Source organism: Ursus maritimus, unplaced genomic scaffold (genome assembly GCF_017311325.1).
Source record: "Ursus maritimus isolate PB19 unplaced genomic scaffold, ASM1731132v1 scaffold_14, whole genome shotgun sequence".
Lineage (NCBI taxonomy): Eukaryota > Metazoa > Chordata > Mammalia > Carnivora > Ursidae > Ursus > Ursus maritimus.
The window spans coordinates 44,260,169-44,280,971 of NW_024423786.1; the positions used below are offsets into that span (position 1 = coordinate 44,260,169).

Consider the following 20,803-nt stretch of genomic DNA (forward strand, 5'->3'; position numbering starts at 1 on the left):
CGCCCACTGGCTCCGCCCCGCCTTTTCAGCACTTACGTCGACACTTTACGGCCCTTTCTCTTATTCCTCCAGCGAGAACACAGCCAACCTTGCCCGTCGTGTCCAGCCGATCCCTCCCTACTTCGCGTGGATTGGTTGCTCTTCCCTTGAGCCCTGCGCTGACTGGCTCGTGTCGTTGCCACTTCATTTCAGCCTAGTGGCGCGCGGCGGGGCGGCTACCCGCGGGCGCGTGAGAGGCGGCGGCGGCGGAGGAAGTGCTCGGCGAGCCCGCTCCCCGCCGACACCATGGTGAGGGCAGGGCGGCAGCGAGGTCTCTCCGGGAGTCGGGGAACGGGGCCGCCGAAGGCCTCGGGGCGGGCGCTGAGGCAGGAGCGACGCGGAGCTAGCATGAAGTCAGGGCCTTGGTTCTACCCCGCGTCTCCAGACGGGGACACTGAGGCCGGAGAGGGCAGGAAGGTCTCCCATAGCATCCAGCCTGTCAGTCTCGGGGAACTTAGAATTGGACGAACGTGCAGTCATGTGTCAGCCTAGCTGCAGTCTTTCAACTATGCAGATGGGGAAACTGAGGCCTGAGAGAGGGGAGTTGCCAAAGGGTCTGGTGAATGCCCTAGAGTGAGTTCGGGCAGGGGAGTGGCTCCGAGTGCGTCCGACCCAGTCTCACTTAATATATCGGAAGGGTGGAGCGACAGACAGCCTATATGAGTTCTCAAACCAGTTTTGAGAATTTCAAGACTTGCAAGGCCCTTAGAATGTTAGCACAATCTTCTGTGCCGGTCGTTTTAAGGCTGAAAAAGCAGACAGAGAGGGGGTTTCTCTTCTCCCTGGATCACACTGGATGTCGTTTCAGAAGGGGGAGCATTTTGAGCCAGGAGTGGACTTCCTGCATCCTCCCAGTTCACTGAAGGAGAAATTGAGGCCCTGAAGGGAAGCCTCTCCAGGACCATGCTGCTCTCAAATCCTCAAAGTTCTGAATTTAGGTCAGAGGGTGCCCCTGCCTTCAATGTTTAGACAGGGAGGTGCCTCTGGCTGCCTCAGTCGGTAGAGCCTGCAACTCTTGACCTTGGGTCAAGCCCACGTTGGGCTTAGAGCTTACTTAAAAAAGATATATAGACAGGGAAGCAAGAACACACAGAAATTCAGAGCCAAGCCTCCTAGGAGAGTGCCTGGCCCATCAGCACCAGAGTCACTCTGAGGGTCATTGCATGTTTCTCAGAGCTGAAGGTTAATGGAGGTTTGTACTAAATATTACTGGCTGACGCAGGAAATGAGAGAGGGAGTGGGTTCCTCTCTGCTGGAGGACAGAGTTGGCCTGAGAGGATGGGCGGAACTGGAAGGTTCCTTCCTCCTCAAGCTCTTTGGAGACAAGATCTTTTATTTTATCCCTGATACATTCCTAGAGCCTAGAACAGTGCTTGTGCAGAGAACAGACTCTTTTTTCAGCCTGAAGAATACCCAGGAAGGGACACACTCCGAGTTCTCCAAGGTCATGATGGGGCAGGAAGCAGGGGTCTGAGGGTGTGTGTTGGGGGGGGGGCGTCTACCTAACAGCTTCCTGAATTGGGAGCCTCAGGAAGCCATCCGGTGTAGTCTTAGACCTGACAGACAGACCCCAGACATTCTGGAAAAGGCCAATGGAAAGGATGCTCTTTCCTGAAGCTTTTGACTTTCCCAACTCCAGATGGCCCTGTCTTCCCCTGAACGGTGTCCTAGCCCATCCCATCTCCCTCGGCACCTTCATGAATTTATTCCCCACCAAGTTTTTAAGTTCTCGGGGATCTTCCCCTTTCTCTCTTCTCTGTCTCGAGCAGTTTGGGAATAGGGATCTGGAAAATGGCAAGATGTGGACACTGCTCCAGGCCGTTGCAGCCTTGGAGGACTGGCCCTCCCAATACCTCCTCTCCCCATCTGAGCCTCTCCTTTTTTTGTTTTATTTTATTTATTCATTTAACAGAGCACAAGCAGGGGGAGCGGTAGGCAAAGGGAGAGGGAGAAGCAGGCTCCCCGCTGAGCAAGGATCCCTACATAGGGCTCGTTCCAAGACCTTGGGATCGTGACCTGAGTCGAAGGCAGATGCCCAACTGACTGAGGCACCCAGGTGTCCCTGGGCCTCTCCTTTTCTTATCTGTGTGGTCAGGCAGGTATCCCACCCACGCCATGTGCCTCCTTGGCTGGTGTGTGCATTTTCTTGTGTATTTGTTAAGCAAATATTTACTGAGTCCCTGTCGAGTGCCTGGCCCCAAGCTCGGCACCGGACAAAGTCCACACCCTTTGAGTTTTCCAGTCTGGCCAGGGAGACGTAATAAACAAGATAATTAGAGACTGGCTATGTCCTAGAATGGAAGCAGCAGGGGGTGGCCCAGGTGGAAATCTCAATGCCTTGATGAGGTTATTATGAGGGCCTGGCCAAGCGAGGTAAGAGGGGACTTGTGAGCCCCCACCAGCCAGGGGAAGGACAGCCCAGGCAGAGGGAACTGCAGGAACAAAGGTCAGACAGGATTGGGTGTGGCTAGTGAGAAACAGAATGGGCCACTTTGTTTGGAGCTGGCTTGACCTTGTGACTCGTTTGGGGAGTAGGTGTGCAAGGGAGTGTTGGGAGCAGGGTTGGTCACTTCTGTGTCTTAGACGTCCTCAGCTGCTTTGTGGATAGGGTGCTGCCAGTGACAGGCAAGGAAGCTGTGGGTTCTCCAGGGCTGTGCTGCCAGTAGCTGGGACAAGGGAGAGGCCAACACGGGCACAGAAGCTGCACACGCCATAAAATGGACTCCTGTGGTGGGGCCCCTGCTGGCAGGCTTCAGCTTACTTTCATGGGCTTTCTCAGGATTTTGCCATGGTGTCCCTGGGAAGGTCCCTCCCGCTCTGGCCACTGGTCCCTCATGTAGAGCGGCCTTGGCGATACCTCTCTGCCTTTCGGTGCTGGTCTTCATTCTCACCTCCCAGGCCCAACCTTGTTCTGTCCCCTCTCAGGAGATCTGAGAGGAAAACCTGAGTGTGTCATCGCCCTGGTCCACATACCCATCTTGAACACAAGAAAACAGGCTTGCTCAGGAAAGCTTGAGGCTTAGCCAACATAAAAGGCAACTGAGGCTCACAGCCCCCGTTTGAGTTGGAGCCTTATGGTTTTCCATGGCTCTCTGCACCTGGTACCATCGCACAGATGAACTCCAGATGAGAGAGCGGGAGCTGCAGGTGGGCCAGGTCGGTGCCCCAGCCTGCCTGCCTGTCCTCCTGTAAGCAGCCACCCCTTCTCCACGTGGCCCCTTCTTCCTTTTTACCAGGAAGCCAGTGCAGGAAGTGGGCTTGGGCCTGGCTTCCTGCCGGCACTGGGCCTCCCCTAGGCGGCTCTTCTCAGGAAAGGCCGTGGGATGTGGGAATCCCCCTCAGGTCTTTCCATGGGAGCCGTCCTGTGGGGGCTGAGAGCCATTTCTGGCCTCCGCTTCCCCCCACCTAGAGAAGCAGCTGCCCTGCCCTGGGAGTGTGAGGGCAGGCCGAGACTCCCCTGCAGCAGGCTTCTGGGGGTCAGGCTGACTGAGAATTCCAAAGCCAGGGCAAGGCACAGTGAAGCTCCCGTACTCCCTGAGGCAGTGTCTCATCTGTGGGACCCTCAGACCAGAACCTCCATTTGACCTTCCTGGATGGGCTGTCATTGGATCCTGGACCCAAGCACTACCACCCGAGTCACCCTCCTGGAAACCGAGAGGCAGGTCCCAGTGTATGGGTCGTGATTTGTGTTCCCAAAATGAAAAGAGCTGATTTTTTAGTATCTTGAAAGCGGACTTCATGTGGGTGAGTTTTAAAAGATTGCATCTTTTATATACCATCACTTGTAGTAACGACAGATTTTGTTTTTCTGGAATGTTTTTTCCCCTTACCTGATGAATTTTCTCTCTGAAAACCCAGCTCAGATGTAGCCAGCCTAGATCAAGGTTGATAGCACACTGCCTGGCAGAATCACTCTTGGTCCAGTTGGGGCTACCCTCTGAGGCGCGGGCTCAGCATGAGCTGACTTCCAGACAAGTAAAGTGGGTATGACAATAACTGTATACAAGGATGAAAATGAAAGAGCTGCGTCTATTTGTTTTTTGAGATTTTATGTATTTATTTGTCAGCACAAGCAGGGGGAGTGACAGGCAGAGGGAGAAGCAGGCTCCCCACTAAGCAAGGAGCCCCATGCAGGACTCAGTCCCAGGACCCTGGGATCATGACCTGAGCCAAAGGCAGATGCTTAGCCGACCAAGATGCTCAGCAGGTGTCCCTGCATCTATTTTTTTTTTTTAAGATTTTATTTATTTGTATGAGAGAGAGAACAGAGTAGGGGCCCACGCATGAGGTGGGGGGGAGGGGCAAAGGGAGAGGGACAAGCAGAATCCCCACTGAGCCCAGAGCCTGATACTGGGCTCAATCCCAGAATGCCGAGGTCACCACCTGAGCCAAAGGAACGGACGCTTAACCGACTCAGCCACCCAGGCGCTCTGAAAGAGCTACCTGTACTAACGTGGGTGCATCTCAGAGACATCAGTTGAGCCAGAAAGGCAAGCAGCAGAAGGACCTGTGTTCTGTGGCAATAATGAGAAGCATGGAAGGCTAGGCCCTTTCCTGTCGGGTGTGAATATAGGCAACATGCTTTGTAAAGAAATGTGCAGAATGGTCAGCACCAAGACCAGATGACTGCTGCCTCTGAGACTGGGCGCGAGGGAGTGTTCCAGGCTTTACTGACTAACTGGGAGGCAGATGTGTGTCCTGGGGTTGGGCCGAGTTAGGAGCATGGGGGTCCGGGACATGTGCTCCTGTACCCCCAGCACTGCGATGAGGTAGCAGGTTGGTGAGATGGGAGTCCAGCCCTCCCTGGGGGCTGGGATCCCTCGGTGCTGATCAGACAAGTTATGTGCCTTTGTCTGCCCTACAGCTTCCCTTGTCGCTGCTGAAGACGGCTCAGAATCATCCCATGGTGAGTACGCGCCTGTCGAGGGCAGCGAGTTTCCGTGGGGACCAGCCTCAGAACAGGGACAGGGACACTGGGCAAAGGGTGAGGTGTCTCCCGCCAAACCTGCTTCCTGCCTGCCCACAAGACAGCAGCTTGTCCTCTTCTCCCTCCTACGCGTGTCAGGACCTGCTCTTAGTTCTGCTGCTTATAAAAGTAATACATGCTTATTAAAAATGTCGAACGCTAGAGGTACGTAGAAACCAGAAGCTCCTCTTCATTACTCTTGCCAGCAAATGAACTAGATCTTTGATAGATACCCGTTCAGACTTTTTTTTTTTTTTTTTTTTTTTTTTTTTTAAGTAAGCTCCATGCCCAGCATGGGGCTTGAACTCACAGAGCTAAGATCAAGAGTTGGATGCTCCACAGACTGAGCTAGCCAGGCGCTTTGCACATCCAGGCTTAATGTGTAGAAACACCAATGTGATTGTTTAAAACATAGATGGGATCACATAACACGCATTATTCCCTAAGGAACTTTTGCCCTTAATGATACAGTGTCAGTATGTTTCGTTCTGTTCTCTTTCTCTTTTTTATTCAGATATAATTCACATACCATACAGTTCAACCTTTTTTTTGCTTTTGAAGTTCTTATTTATTCTTATTTAAGTAATCTCTACACCCAACATGGAGCTTGAATTCTTGATCCCGAGATTAAGAGTCACGTGCCTTCCTGACTGAGCCAGCCAAGTGCCTTTACAGTTCAGTCTTTTAATGCGTACAGCTCGGGTGTTTAGTACGTTCACGGTGTTGTAAACCACCACCTCGGTGTAGTTCCAGAACATTCCATCACCCCAGAAGGAAACCCCATCCCCATTAGCAGTCCCCATCCCCTTTCCCCAGTCCCTGGCAAGTACTAATCTGCTTTTTGTCCCTATGGATTTGCTTGTCCTAAACATTTCCTGTAAATGGGGTCATATGCCGTGTGGCCTTTTGTGTGTGGCTTCTTTAACTCTGCGTGATGTTTTTTGAGGCTTAGCCACATTGTAGCGTGCATCAGGGCTTCATTCCTGATGGCCCTGGCCATGCGATACCACGTTGTATGGACATACCACATTTTGCGTTATCCATTTGTCTGCTGCTGCTGATCGACATTTGGGTTGTTTCTGCTGCTCGTCTGTGAACATTTTGGTGGCAATGAACGTTTGTGCACACATTTTTTTTTTTTAATTTTATTTTTCATTTATTTGAGAGAGAGAACACACACAAGCAGGGGGAGGGGCAAAGGGAGAGGGAGAAGCAGACTCCCTGCTAAGCAGGGAGCCTGACATGGGGCTCGATCCCTGGATCCTAGGATCATGACCTGAGTCCAAGGCAGTTGCTTAACCGACTGGGCCACCCAGGCACCCTTGTGCACACATTTTTGCATGGATGTTTGCCTTTCTTTCTCTTGGGCAGATACCTGAGTTGATTCTTTTTTAAATCTCAGCATATATTCAGGGTGATGGGCTGCTTGTGTGTTTTCCCAGAACACAGTAAAATAGATAAGTAATTGTTGGACTGAGAAAGTGTTTCCAGACCCCCAGAACTCACACATGTTCTGTCCGAGAACACCTGCCTCGACCAGCTGAGATGCGCCCTCCTGGCTATTCTGAGTCAGTGGCCACTGTTACCCTGGCCTCGCTCTTTCCTTTAAAGATTTGTAGAGGATTTTTTTGGTGTTTTTTTTTGCTTTTTGTTTGTTTGCATAAAAAACTGGTTTCATCATAGAAGACTGCAATGCCCAGCAAAACGTACAGAGGATGCCGAACATGTCGCCTGTGGGATGGGCCCCTGGGGGCAGTGGAGGAGGGGGGAACGGTACTAGGCACCATGTGCCGTGGCCACTGGGTCCCATGATGTCCCATGTCTGAATGAGGCCCAGGCAGTAGTCACCCAGCTCTTAGGGGTAGGACTGCCTTTCCTTTGGGGCCCATGGCTGACTTGGGGCCATTTCTCTCCAGTTGGTGGAACTCAAAAATGGGGAGACATACAATGGGCACCTGGTGAGCTGTGATAACTGGATGAACATTAACCTTCGAGAGGTGATCTGCACATCCAGGGTGAGTGCCCTGCGCCGGAGTCTGTGCCCACTGCCTGGGCGCCCTCTGGCACCCCCGGACAGGCAGGGCCAGGCTGGTATAGGGACTGGGGGTGGCATGGCCGCCAAGTGCCCGCATGGACCTGGGGCTTACCAAGCCTCAGGATCCTCAGTGGAATGAAGGCCCCTCCCTGCCCTGGTGGGAGGAGTGGGGCAGGGCCTAGCTCAGCCAGTCAGCCTACCAGGGTGAGGCTTATGGAAGAGGTGGGGCTTAGGAGGGGCGGGGCCTGAGGGACTCAGAGGGGTGTGGAGGGGGCAGAAGGGCAGGGCTGTGAGTCCCTCTACTGCCCTGGACTTTGCACCTATGGGGATGCTGCCCCATCTCCCCAGTGCTGGTGCCAATCCTAACCAAGGACTTACACCTGGGGGGGACTTCTGGCTCCAGACCCCTAGTGTACAGGTAGGGGGTAGTAGCCTCCAAGACAGGCCTGACCTTCCTTGTCGGCCTCTGCTGCCTTGGTCCTGGCTGTGGACATCACCCGCCAAGCAGGCCAGGGTGGTATGGCCGTGGAATATCCAGGCCACCAGGGGGCGAGGGCGGCCCTGTGGCCCTGGGGACCAGGAGACTTGTTTACCTCCTGAGGCCTGAAACCAGGAAGTGCAGGGCCAGGAGCACCACTGGGTGGGCTAGGGCTGGGGGACAGTTCTCTAGGGTCACAGGCCTTCCCAACCCTCAGGATGAGCCACAGAGCAATGAGGACAACGACAGTGGCGAAGGCAGGACTTCCTCCTCTGAACCTGTACTGGGGTCTGCTAGGGCTTGCCTTCTGCCTTGATTCCAGTCTCCATCCCCCTGTTGCGACAGCCCCCTATATGTTACAGGGGAGGAAGGTGCAGGGGGGCCCCGCCAAGATGGGGCTGTCTTGAGCCCATGAGCAGGTGCCCCTGAGGCTTGCCGTACCAGAGTACAGCAGAGCCCTAGGCAGCCCATCTCACCCCTGGTCCATCCTCCTGGATAGTTCACATCCCAACAGGCAGACTAGTAAGTGTGACCGTCTCCCCTCACCTGTGTGGCTCTGTGCCCTGCTTCTTGTGATGGTAAATTGTGGAAGGTCTTCCACTAGAAACTTCCTCCTGGTTTGCATGCCGCACTTGTGGCGGCAGGGGTCCGGGCGGTGCCAGTGTGGCTGTAGCAGCCGTTTCCGCAGTGCATAGCCAGGCATGTGGCCGTAGGTCTGTGTCCACCTCTGGAACCTGGAAGTGACCACCGGTCGCAGAGCAAGGTCAGTCGACCTCCATAGCCAGCGGAGATTGGACAGCGTGGCTCCTGCTGCGTCGTCCCCCTCTCTGTGACCTGCTGGTTGGAAGGAGAGGCTGGTGTGAGGTTTAGTGTCACTTGGGCTCTCCAGCATCCTCACCTGTAAACAGGTGGGAGCGGCACCTCCCTTGGGCAGCAGGCAGCCTGGGCAGGACGCAGACCCCACAGGAGCTGGGAAAGCACTGGAGAGCCAGGGTTGTTTGGAGAGTGGTTAGCTCAGGCCGCTCGGCTCTTGCCATGAAAGAAACGCAGAGTAAGCTCTGGTTCCTGCAGGGAGTGTGCTGGGCCCAGCCTGTCCTTGGCTAAGGGAGAGCCAAGCCCTGAGCAGCTGCCCCAGCCCAGGGCTTCCATGGAATCATTCTGTCTCTGTCAGGCAGTAACTTTGCATCCCCACGGACTTGGCCCGTTGCCAACCCTTCCTGGGAAGGGAGTGTCCTGAGAAGGGGTTCCTGTGTGGGTTGGGGGCTTGTGCACATTCCTGGGGAGAGTTGGCCTTTGAACTTTCCCTTTATCTTTTTGAGTGTCTCTGCTGAGCCAGACCAGCCTGACCCAGGCACTGCTGACAAGTGTCATGCATGAGGACTGGGCCTTTCAGGGAGGCTGGGGAGCAAGGCCTGTTGGGGGTCAGAGTTGGCCAGACACAGGAAAGTGGGAACAGCATGTGCAAAGTGCTGGGGGCGAGAAGCACACTGTGTGTGTTCTAGAAATTTCCATCTGGAAGGCACGTCATAGAGAGCCGAGCGAGGGCAGCCAGGGCAGGGCTGGATCTCAGACTGTCGGGAGCCACACTGAGGAGTTTGGACCTTGTCCTTGGGCCAAGAGGTCCCTGATTGGATTCTAAGCAGGGAAGTGTCTTGGTCTGATTTCTAGGGATATGGGGAAAGGAGAGGGCTCCCAAGACTTCTGGCTCAGGGCACCAAGGGTGGGGCTACAGAACTAATCTGAAGGAAGAAGCCCCGGGCTCCTGCCCAAGGGCAGCAGGAGGGGGTGTGGAGGAAGGCCTTGTGCTGGTCACAGGGTACAAGGCGGTGGGAGGGTAGGGGGGAGGCAGTTGACGTCTTAGGACCTGCAGGGTTGGCATTGGTCTGGAATCTGTGACTTTGCAAGCCTCCTAATCTCTCCGGCCTTAATTAGCTCCCCTGAAAACCGGCATCATTGGTCGCTGCCCCTGGCTTACCTCCCCACCCGCCTCCCGCCCTCTTCACTGGTCACACACAGTCTATCCCACTTACCTGTGTCCCACACCCGCCTCAGAGCCTGTCAGGAGATAAGTGGATGAATGGATGAGTCAGGGCACATAGAAAGGGTTCCAGAAGGTAGGTTCTAAAAGGCTGGGGGCAGGAGGGTAGAGGAGTTGGGCTGTTGCCGGGCTGTGGCAGTGCCTGGTGTGAAGGTCCCCAGCCTTCTCTCGGCTTTGGGCTGCAGGTAACAAACCCCATCCCACACTGCGGGACAGGCTGAGGATGAGGAAGCTCGCTTATGTGATTCCCTGGCCCTTCCTGGGTAAAGGGGGACCAAGAGTCTGGAGAGAGTCCACTAGAAGGCAGCTCCCCCACCGCCATGTCCAGTCTGGGACTGAGAACGTTGCAGGGGTGATGCCAGGGGCAGGCGGGCTAGGATGGTGGCCCAGGTGGGAATGGGGGCATGAGGGGACAGATGCGCCATGTCCCTCCGCACCCACTCTGCAAGCCCCCGCCCCCAGATCCGAGAGTACTCTCTCTTGCACGCAGGATGGGGACAAGTTCTGGAGGATGCCCGAGTGCTACATCCGCGGCAGCACCATCAAGTACCTGCGCATCCCCGACGAGATCATCGACATGGTCAAGGAGGAGGTGGTGGCCAAGGGCCGTGGACGCGGTGGCCTGCAGCAGCAGAAGCAGCAGAAGGGCCGAGGCATGGGGGGTGCTGGGCGAGGTAGGCCCTTCTCTCCCTCCTCCCCCCCGGCAGGCTAGGCCGCAGAGTCTGCTCAGGCCTTGCCGAAGGGTGACTGCAGCACGTGGCAGCCATCCCGTCCCAGTGTTGACATTCTTGGGTGGTGCCGTCATGGTGCCCCAGGCCTGGCTCTGAGCCCCCTCCGTAGAGCTGGGGGTTATGACTCACAGGGCTCCTCTGGTGCGGCCGATGCTGCCGTTTGCTGCCTGCCCTGGCCCCACAGCCCCAACTGGGAAGCCTGGTGTCGTCCTGGCGGGCAGTGCTGACTCCCCTACCCCTGCCCGGGCCCTTCTGCCCAGCAGCAGTCCTCGGTGCTCGCTGCAGCCCAGCAGACCGATGCAGTGCCCGTGCAGACCTGGGGCTTGAGCCCTCGTCCGATGCCCGCCTGTGGCCCTGGCAGGTGCTCCGGGCGTGGTGTGCCACCTCCCTGGCTCGCTTCCCCTCTGCAGACAGTCTGGTGGTCCCCGCCTCACCAAGGCTGCTGGCAGCGATCCCCGCTCAGGGCCTGGCATGAGCCCCTTCCCTGCTGTCACTCCTTTTCACAAGGCGAAGTTCATGCCTTTTTGATAGACTCCCCTCGCCCTACCCAGCCCCCTACTTCCCCACCCCCAGCCGCCAAGATTATAAAACTGGCATAAACTTCAGTTTGTTGTGCAGTCAGCTGGGACCTGAGCCTAGAGGCCATCTGCAGACTCTCCCTCCCCCCACACACCCCCCTCCTTTTGGAGGGCCCCGGCTTTGTCTCTTCCATCTGGAGGGGCCTTCCATGTGCCAGGCTCAGGCTCCCCCCGGGGGCTCACAGGCAGAGCCAGGAAGGGTACAAGAGCTGGCCTTAGGGCCCTGAGCTAAGGCTCGCATGACAAGTCAGGAGTGAGCCAGAGGGAGGAGGTCGGGAGGGCACTCCAGGTGGGGAGGTCGCCAAGGCCTAGGGCCTTTTCCATACCTGAGGGCCAGGCTCTTCGTGTGGGGGCCCACCACTGTTGAGTGAGCTGCCCAGAGGAGCAGGGAGGGAGGGAGGCGTGATTGCTTGGGCCACTCTGAAGAGAGACCTTGGGGCCCTTGGCAGCAGGTGGCAATGTCACCTGTGTGGCAGAGCTGCCCTTGGCAAAGCTGGTCTTGCCCGGTGGGAGGTGAGGTCAGGCAGCCCCTGCAGGGATGGGCCTCCATCCTTACAGGGCCCACATCATGTTTGTGGTGGAAGGGGGACTGGGTGTGCCTTTTCTGTGTCCCCATGCCGCCCTGGTCCTTCCGGGACCTCCCTGGGTGGGGGTGTGTTCTGTCCCTGACTACTGAGCCTCCTACACAGCTCCTACCTTGGGCTCTACATAAAATATCTTAGAAGCACGGTTCCATCACCGGCTGGCAGAGGTTAGAGGGCAGGGAGCTCCCCTGTCCCCACCCTCAGGCCGGGCACACAGAATCTCCCAGTTGTTTCTCTCCTGGGCCAGTGGATGTGGACAGTGCTAGAGAAAGAGGGAAGCCTGGGTCATCAGAGCTGGGGGCCTGTGTCCAGGCCCTTGGGCTGAGTCCTGCCTCTATTCTGGCTCTTGCTCCCCTCCTCCTCCAAACCATCTGGCTTTGTCCTTCTGATGACTACCCCCTACCCTGGCCCCAGGCCCTCTCCCAGGAAGCCTGCTCCAAATCTCAGTGTGACTTAGAGCTGACCTCTGATCTCCCTGGCATCCCTCATACCCCCTGGGAGCTGGTCTTGTCCCTTGTCAGCACTGAGAACTTTCTGGAGCACCACCCCACGTTCTCAGCTGGGCCTCCAAACCCGGCTCTGCTGCAGCCCCCTCCTCTGTCTCACAGGTGTGTTTGGTGGCCGGGGCCGAGGTGGGATCCCAGGCACAGGCAGAGGTCAGCCGGAAAAGAAGCCGGGCAGACAGGCGGGCAAGCAGTGAGCCGCCCCTCCGTCCCCCCAGAGACTGAGCCGCCACTGAGCATCTGCTCCCACTCCCTGAGGCTGTGTTTCTACTCTCAGTTCACAAGTGTGTTCAGAACAAAAAGAGGCAGGTGTTGGGGAAGAGCCCCCCTCCCCGCCTGTCATTTTGTGATCCTTTTTGCATAAAGTACCCTCCCCCCCCCTTTTTTTAAAGCCAGCAGTTCTAGAGTTGGATATGTTATTCAGTGTTTTTGGTTTTCTGAAGCCGCAGCTGACTTGATTCCTGGAAGATTCTGTGTTTAATGTGTCTTTAAAGCCCTCGCTCTTGTTTTGAGGGCGGGCATTTTCCAAACAGGCTTGTTTTGCATTTTGAGTTGGATCCTCGTGTGGTGAACAGACCGGAGGTTTTTATTTTAAGCTGTTTGCACTGAGATTGACAGCCTTGGGAGTTTCCTGAAACATGGACCTCAGGATTGCCTTTTGAAAACAAATACGTATGAACGTATGCCACAGAAGCTGTTCCTGGGACACTGCTGGGCCCTGCCCCTTTGCCTCCTCTCTCCCTGTTTGTGTTACAAAAATAAAAACAAATACAACTACAGACTGCAAATTCATAATTCCTTTTGAGTCACTGGGCACATCGAGAGTGTGGTGTCCTCAGGAAATCACAGCCTGCTAAGAGAAGTTTCCTTTCGAGGGTTGCTGCCTGTCTCGCCAAGGGGAAGTATTTCAACAGAACACTGTTTCCGTGTCCCTTGATGTCCTTTTTAAGAACGATGAGGCTGTTGTCTGGGCAGTGGGAGTGGCCCTCCTGCACTAGGTTTGCCTGTAACCCCTGCCCCTTTGTAGAGAGAGTTGTTACGGGGAGGGGAGCGGGGAGAGAAGTCCCAGGCAGGAGCAGTGTGATACCCATGCAGCCCATCCTTGGGACCAGTGTCCTGCCCGCCATCCCTGCTTTGTAAGCATCATTCACACCAGAGTTCACTGAGAAGCTGTGACAAGCGGCTGCCTCGGAATGTGCTGGGAAGGCTCTCACCTCCTCTCCAAGTCGGGGCACCGTCTGTCCACACCGTGGTGATTTGCCTGGGATGTTGAGCCAGCACTTTGCAAAAATGTTTCCGTGATGTTGTCCATGGACTGATTTTCCTTTTTTATTACAAGTGAGGGGAACTGCAGGATGGCCCGGCGCTGGGAGGCAAGACCCGGTGCCAGCTGGTTCCCGTGGGAGCGGATTCTAATCGTCACTGTGTTGAGACCTGTTCCCAGGAGCAATCAGAATACAAGGTGTTGCCTGAGAACTGCACTTGTTGGAGCTGCTGAGTGCTGGCCAAGTGGTCTTACGGATACCCACATTTAAGACTCAGCCAGCCTCAAGAATGTGCTCTGCCCCTGCCCCCACCCCAACTTTGCTTTTCCCTCAGGCACCGCTTGTGTGACCTGCCGCAGCTGGAATGCTTGCCTAGCGTCAAAACGGCACTCTGGCACAGGCTGGGGACAGGGCAGGGGGTTTGAGTGGGACCTGGGGGCGTCTGATAAGCCCCAGGCCTGGAGAAATCCCCTCTCAGATGTGGGCTGCTGGGGGGGGGGCGGGAGTTGGGGGATCGCGAGTGAACACACAAGGCAGGAGCGAGAAGGGAGGGACTGGCGGGGAGGGAGATGGCTGGGTTCCCAGCTCCCCTCCCCCACGGCCCTGGACTCAGCGGCCCATAAAAGCCTCTGGGGCCCTGGTCTGGCGAGGCTTTGATAAAAGCCGGGGTCAGGTGTCCAGCTCGGCGGCGAAGGGCCAGCCTTTTGGAGGCCCCGCCCCTTCCTGCTTCTGGCGGTTCGGCTTTTCCTCCCTAACTCAGCTCTGCCAGGAGAACACCTTCGTTCTACCGCCGGTTCGCCGTTCATGGTCTTGGGTCCCCGCGGCTCCCCCCCGCCCCCCGCAATGTCTCTGCGGTGGGGTTCAGCTCAGGCGGCCCCGGAGCCTGCGTGAGCCTGCGTGCGTAATCGCGGCTTCCCGCGTGTGTCGCCAGACACGCCAGCCGCCCCTGACCTTTCCAGCCAGGCAGCCCGGGCTGGCGGCCCAGTCCCCTCCTCGCCCGCCGGTGACGTGAGCCGCCTCGCCAGCCCGGCCCGCTTAGGTGCGGTGGGCTTCCGGGAGGTTCTGTCCTTCTGAGCTGGCTGTCGGGACAGCCCCGTTTTTCTGTCTTCTTCGTTTCAAGAAACGAGCCTCAGCCCCCTCAACAAGAAAAGAAACCAAAAGCGCGCGTCTAGTTCCCAGACACTGGGCCTCGATCTTTCCGTCCTGCCAATGGTTGTCGACTGGGGCCCGAGCCCTCATCAGCTGACTGGCGCATGACTCGGGGCACGCAGGAGGTCTTAAACGTAGGTGGTTCCCAGGAACCAGACACCAGGGACCTCCCACCCCTGGGGTTTGCTCCAGCTCCCCGCCCTGAGCAGAGGTGTGACTTAGCCTGGGTTGCCCGGGTTGCCCAAGTTCTGCAGGGCCAGTCTTGACGACCCTAGCCCCTCTTGCCTGACCTGGGGCCAAGAGCCCATTTTGGGGACATGGATGTAGCCGGCAACCAGGAGCAGCCCCCGCTTGGTGGCAGTGGGAGGGCATCTGTCTTGCTCTCCTGCGTCATCCCTTCCTGCGTACATCTGTCTCCTCGGATCCCTCTGCAGGGCCTCACCTGCTGCTCCAAGAGCAGCGGGGCCCACTGAGACCACTTGGGCATGATGACAGGCATCCTCCCCACCCATCCGTCTGGACTCCGGGGCCCAGCCTCTCCCTGTATCAGCAGTGTGTGTATCACCTGTGGCTCCGTGCATGCCCTGGTGTCCTCCATTGTCCCTCTGAGGACAAAGGGCCACTTGGCCAGTGAGGGGTATAGGAGATGGCTTGATGTCCGCTCAGACAACTTCTGTGGAAGAAGCCGCCCACCTCAGTGGAGCAGAGGGCTGGCCTGGAGGCGGAGGAACTGGGGCCACAACCCCATCCCAGGTGCCGAGACTCAGTGGCCCTTACCTTCCACAGGGTAAGCTAGCAACAAACAAGCCGAATGCATCAATGTGGAGAAAGAGAAAGCAAGAGTGGGAGAAAGAGGTGGTCAGGGCAGGCCAGAGGGTGACTGACATTCAAAGAAAGGGCTTGAGGAAGGCCAGGGAGCCTGCCATCTAGGAGAAGAGCATTTCAGACGAAGGGAGCAACCTGTGCAAGTGCCAGGGCCCTACACGGAGTGCTGACAGGAATAGAGCAAGGGGGTAGGAAATGGGGCAGGTGCGGGCCCGGAGCCTGATGGGAAGCACAGAAGGTTCTGGAATAGACTGAGACAAGGGTGGAAGCCGGGAGACCAGGAGGAGGTGGGGATGGGGGCTCAGCCCCGGGTAGAGGTCGCAGAGGTGGCAAGAGAAGAGGCAGGGGTACCTTGAGGGTCTGGGCAGATGGGCTCATCTTTCTGCAGGAAGCCCACGATGCTGGGGATGGGAGCTTTCCAGAGTGAAAGGGGAGGCCTCGCTGAGGGGGGCATGTTCAGACCAACTCCTAAGGTCGAGAAGCCACTGTCCATGGGAAGAGAGCAGGGAACAGGTGGAGGGAACTGCAAGTGAAAAGCCCCTGAGCTTCTGTGGTCTCCTCAGGGAGGGCAGAGATGACGTCAGGAGTCATCAGACCCAACATGATCCTAGCAACAGCCTAGTGTGTGCCAGGCAGCTCCTACACTCGGGCACAGAGAGGGTGAGCCGCCTGCCCCAGGTCACACAGCTCCAGAGCCTCCTCAGAGCTTCTCCCTCTGTTGCCTCCTTGAACTTGGAGGATCCATTTACCTTCTCTTAGTTCAGCTGAGACAGGGGTCATTTGGGGTAGGGGTAGGTGAGGTCGGCACCGGCTTTAAATTCTATTCCCCTGACTGTAGCCTCAACCAAGGGACAGGGATCGAGACACACAAAGTGCCTGGCAAGTTTTACCCCATTGTGCCTCAGTTTCCTTGCTGGTCAGAAGGGACAGTAGTGACCTCCACTTCACAAGGGTTGTTGGGAGGATTACATGGGGGATTGGAGGCTTGGTATACAGCAAGTGCTTCATATATACCTGCACACATCTAAGAGTGCTGCTTCATTCTTCATTGATCACCTGTAGAGTGTCTAAAACCTCTCCCAGGCATCTCTCCATCTCTATCAGCCTGGAGCTCAGCCTGAGCTGCTCGCTCATTGGGAGCCCCCGGGCGGTGGTGCCACATGCTTGGCCTGCCCTGTCCTCAGTGGCTAGGCCACTGTCCTCCAGGCCCCGGAGGCCAGCCCTGGATGCCTAGCCCTGGCTGGTGAGTGGTCACCTTGAAGGCCCCCAGTCCTGCCCTAAGTCTGGGTCCAGCCACCCAGCGGTGACTCACCCTGGCCCGCCGCACCTCCACTGGAACCAGGCATCGAAATAGTCACCCTGCTCACCCTCGGGAGTGGCCGTGGAAATATTTTAGGGCTGCATTCAGCGCCTAAAAATACTCAGTGCGTCCTCCTGCATCTTCCCCTCCCTCATTCCCTTCTCTGTTCCTTTGAAAACTGTCCCTGTAGGCACCCCCAGGGCCTGCCCTTCTGCACTGTGTCCCTCTAACATGTTGAGCGTCCCTGGCAAGCAGAGCTGGGGGATGTCCCCAAATGCCCAAGTGCGTGTGGATGACTGGCGAGGTGGCCTCCCTCCCTCCCTCCCTCCCTCGCACTATGGAGAGACTCAGACACAGTTTCCCCAGAACCTTCTGGAAAGGCTGTCTTTTCCAAAACCCCAGAAAACTCAGTCACTGGGGCACAGTGATGCTGTCCAGGGAGATTTTCATTACTCAGCAATTTTCCTTAAAAATTATAAAAAGTGCCTCTTGCTGTTTGTGTTCATGAGGCAGCTGGAAACAGAACAGGGCCCCCAGCTGGACGGAATCCATTGCCTCTCCTGCCCCCTTGCTGCCGAACCCCACTAGCTTATAGGTCCTTGTCCCTCCCCGTGCAGACTGACCCTCCAAGGCACCCAGATGTCCTCAGCATCACCCCTAACCACCAAAACACCTTGACCTTTCCTGTGATTGGAGGAGGTGGGGGCGGAGGAGGCAGGAGCAAATGGAGTCAGACTGCAGCTCAGCCCACCCGGGGTCTGATTCAGCTCCTCAGTTACCTGAAGCTTCCAGGTGGATGGAACAGCAGGTGCGAAGGCCTGGGGGCAGGGGCATGCTGGGCATCTCGAAGATGCAGTAAGAGTTGATCGTTATTAACTAAAGAAGACATTTTATTCAGATTGTCTTCAGGTTTTCCCCAGTGTTCTTTTTAAAGTGATTATTGAGGTAAGGTCCACTGACACAAAATTAACCATCTTAAAGTGAACATTTTAGTGGCATTTTATCCCTTACAGTGTTGTGAAACACCTCTGCTTAGTTCCAGAACATTTTCACCACCCCACAAAGAAACCCTGTCCCCATTAGCAGCCATGGTGTGAGTGTATCGGGGCTGCAATCCTTTTTAGGGCTGAGTGATATTCCATTATATAGCCAGACTGGATTTTGTTTATCCTTCATCAGCTCATTTGGACTATTTCTAAGGGTGTGTTTGTTGAGCGCTTACTCTGTACTAGGCACAGTTCTGAGGGCTTAATTCCTCCCCCCACCCCCCCGCCCCCCCACCTTGTCCATTTCACAGTGGGTGAAATGAAGGCAGAGCTATAGGCAGACAGGCCACCAAAGCAGCCACAGGCCATCTCTGAGGTCTTTGTATTCTGGAGATGAGGGTAGAAACAGATAATAAGGAAACCAAGAAATAAGATAAATGGAGGTGAAAACCGTAACGTTTTTCCAGACAGGAAGAACAGCATGTGCAAAGGCCCTGAGGTGGGAATGAGCTGGTATGTTGGAGAAAAAACAGAGGCTCATGTGGCTGGTGTAGACAAGTGAGGGGAAGAGAGGAAGGGGGCTACATAGTGGCTTTGGGGCTAGGGTGGGGGTAGGAAGGGTCTGGGCTGTGCTCTGAGACGGAGACAGACACTGAAATAGTTAGTAGTAGAGGACAGAGACTGGGAGCAGGAGGGAGAGAAGGGGCCTCAACTTTTCAAGGCCTGGACCCAAGGGGCCACAGAAGCCTTGTCCTCACATGCATCCCCCCAGTCCAGATCCTTCGCTGGTACCCTGACTGCTGGAGCAAGGGACAAATCTCCTGTGCTGAGAGCAATGTAGGCGCACAGTAGGTGCTCCATGAATAATGGGTGAATGGGTAAACAGAGGGCTGGACAGATTAGTGGGTGGGTGGGTGGGTGGGTGGATGGATGGATGGATGGATGGACGGACCTATAAGCAGATCAAGGGGAAGATGGGTGTCCTGAAGGAAGGAGGGAGACGTGGCACCCAGGTTAGTGTGATAAAATAGCATCTCCCACCTTCCAGCAGGGTGGGGGTGGGTGGAGGCATTTATCCAGCTGCCCTGGGTTCTCACCCACCCTTCTCCAGTCTCTGAGGAGGTCCCCAGCGTGGAGGCTGAAGGGTGTGGGGTTGGGCAGCGTGCCAGGAGCACAGGGGCGGGCTGGCGGGTACTAGATGCTGCTACCTGCCTCTGCCTCTGAGTCAGCGTTGCCATGACAATGCGGGCCCTGCCGGATGCTCCTCCTGGCACATCCCCCGTCACTGCAGCCACCGTCATGCCTCCTCCTAGGCGGCAGGGGCAGAGGGGGCAGCGATTTTTACCCAGGCTCAAGGACCACGCTGCCCACCTTCCCCCCTTCCTCTCAGCCCTGTCTCCTGAACCATCCCCTCCTTGCAGAGCTTGTAGCCAAACCTAGGGTGAGAGGGCTGAGTGAGGGGCCCAGTGGGGTTGGAGAGCCAGCCGAGGGAGGGGCTCTGGGCTCTGTCTGGGAGGGGGCCAGGGAATGTCTCATGAGGTGGGTACTATAGGTGAAGGAACTTCATGGGCAAGCGTTGGGAGTCTGGACCATAGGAGGGGCAGAACTGGGGGGTAACAGGAACACAGACCAGAGCAGGGAGCCACAGAGGGTGAGGGGAGGCCAGCATGGCACCCACAGAAGGCAGAAGACAGGTCCCTGTGACTCTGGGCAGCCCTTAGGCCCCCCAGACTCCGCTGCGTCCTCTGGAACATGGGCACTGGTGGGGAGACTGAGGCAGGGAGGGTCCTCACAGGCTCCTCCTGGGCCGGCAGGGAGGCACAGCCTGCTGGGTGGCCTGGCTGGGGTAGGACCCCCACCCCCCCCCCCCCCCCCCAGCTGCTGGTGGCCCAGGTGCCCCTGGAATCCTCCTACTCTTACCTTCCCCCCAGGTCCCCTCTCCTCACCCCACTCCAGCCTCCTCCTGGATTCTCCGGCAACACAGCATGCGTTCCTACCTTGGGGCCTTGGCTTGTGCTATTCCAGCTCTCAGGAATCTACCCATCCCTGCTGCCCCCTCATGGTGCCCCCTTTGCGGGTGTCACTGGCCCTCTGCACACCCCCCTGAGATTCCTTCATAGCTCCTGCCACGGCTTGACATTAGATTACCTATTTTTCCAGTGGTTCCCACCCCAAAAATGTTGGGCGCCTCTCAGATCTGCAGTTGGCCCAGCCCCACCAGGGCGGTGGTCATCCTCGGTGTGTGGAGGGAAGGGGGAGCCAGGCAGGGGAATGGCTGTGTCTGGGTCCTCTCCACCTGACCCAGAGCTATAAGGACGCGGTGGGGACTTGGAGTGACCTACAGCTCCCTGATCAGGGTTGACCCTCAGTTCAGGCAACAAGGCCCCGCCGGAGGTCAGTGAACAGTGGGCAAGCCAGTCCAGGGCCAGGGGTCGGTGCCAGGTAGCTTGCCCTGGGGGCCTCCAGCTCCTGAGGTGGCCTGTGAGTCCCCTATCACCACAGGTACTCATGGTTCTCAGGGCCACCTTGTCCCCACCAGTCCCAACAGTGCTGCCCTGGGAGATTGTCACTCTGGGTTCCTTGTAGATATGTATAGGGTCACCTTTTTCTTCATCCAAGGAGACCAAAGACTAATTAGTTCTAGTCCCCAGCCAAGGACTGAGAATCCCATTGAGAATACTTTTACGTCTCCCTCTCTCCCTGTCTCCCTGAGGTCTCTTGCCTTTTCCAGCTGGTGTCTCTTAACTAGTTTGTTTCTTGCTCTCTGGGTCTCTGGCTGTTTCTTTCTTCCTCCACCAGACTTTCCCTCCCTCACGCCCTGCTCTCTCTCCCTCCATCTCCCTCCGCCTTTCTCCCGGGATCTCCCTTTGCTCTCAGCTATTTCTTTGCTCTGGCCCTCCTATCTGGAGATTAATCGGGTGTTGCCTAGAACCTCGGGGCTGGCCCCTTGGCCTCGACCTACCCGTCCATCAAATGGGCTTGTCCTAGGGCCCGAGTCAGGGGCGGAGAGGAGTTGAGCCGGCCTTGGCGCTTCCCCTCCTCAGCTCCGGGAAGCCCTCCAGGGCCCGGCAGGAAGGGGTTAACCGCGAGCCGCCCCCTCCCCCCCCCCGGCTCTGCATTTAATTAGCGGCCCCGCAGGGGCGCGGAGCTGGGCCAGTGGGGGGAAGGGAGGGAGAAGGGAGGCGAGGGGATCGGGGAGAGTGGAGAGGTTAGAAATGGAGGGAGAGGGACGAGAGGGGGCGGAGGTAGGGAGGATAAAAGGGGGACCCGGAGTCAGCCGTGGATTCGAATCCCGTCTCGCTAGTGTCTCCCCACTCGTACCTCTC

At 56.8% G+C, this 20,803-nt stretch overlaps 1 protein-coding gene and 1 long non-coding RNA gene across 3 annotated transcripts; one reads left to right on the plus strand and one right to left on the minus strand.

Moving 5' to 3' along the window:
* The first annotated feature begins 108 nt into the window (after window positions 1-108).
* On the plus strand, window positions 109-12,731 carry LSM4 (LSM4 homolog, U6 small nuclear RNA and mRNA degradation associated). Of its 2 annotated transcripts, none has more exons than XM_008703945.2 (5): window positions 109-288; window positions 4,904-4,945; window positions 6,922-7,020; window positions 10,047-10,230; window positions 12,058-12,731. In XM_008703945.2, the coding sequence occupies exons 1-5, from the start codon at window positions 286-288 to the stop codon at window positions 12,147-12,149; spliced, it is 420 nt and encodes a 139-aa protein (XP_008702167.1). In that variant the 5' UTR covers window positions 109-285; the 3' UTR covers window positions 12,150-12,731. The 2 variants fall into 2 exon arrangements, with proteins under 2 accessions (XP_008702167.1, XP_008702166.1); XM_008703944.2 differs by lacking the exon at window positions 109-288 and adding an exon at window positions 3,763-3,783.
* LOC103674939 lies at window positions 12,303-20,512 on the minus strand. The gene is made up of 2 exons (XR_571748.2): window positions 20,440-20,512; window positions 12,303-13,386 (listed from the first exon to the last, which is right to left on the minus strand). It is a non-coding gene; the product is annotated as an uncharacterized LOC103674939 (long non-coding RNA).
* Window positions 20,513-20,803: the final 291 nt, after the last annotated feature.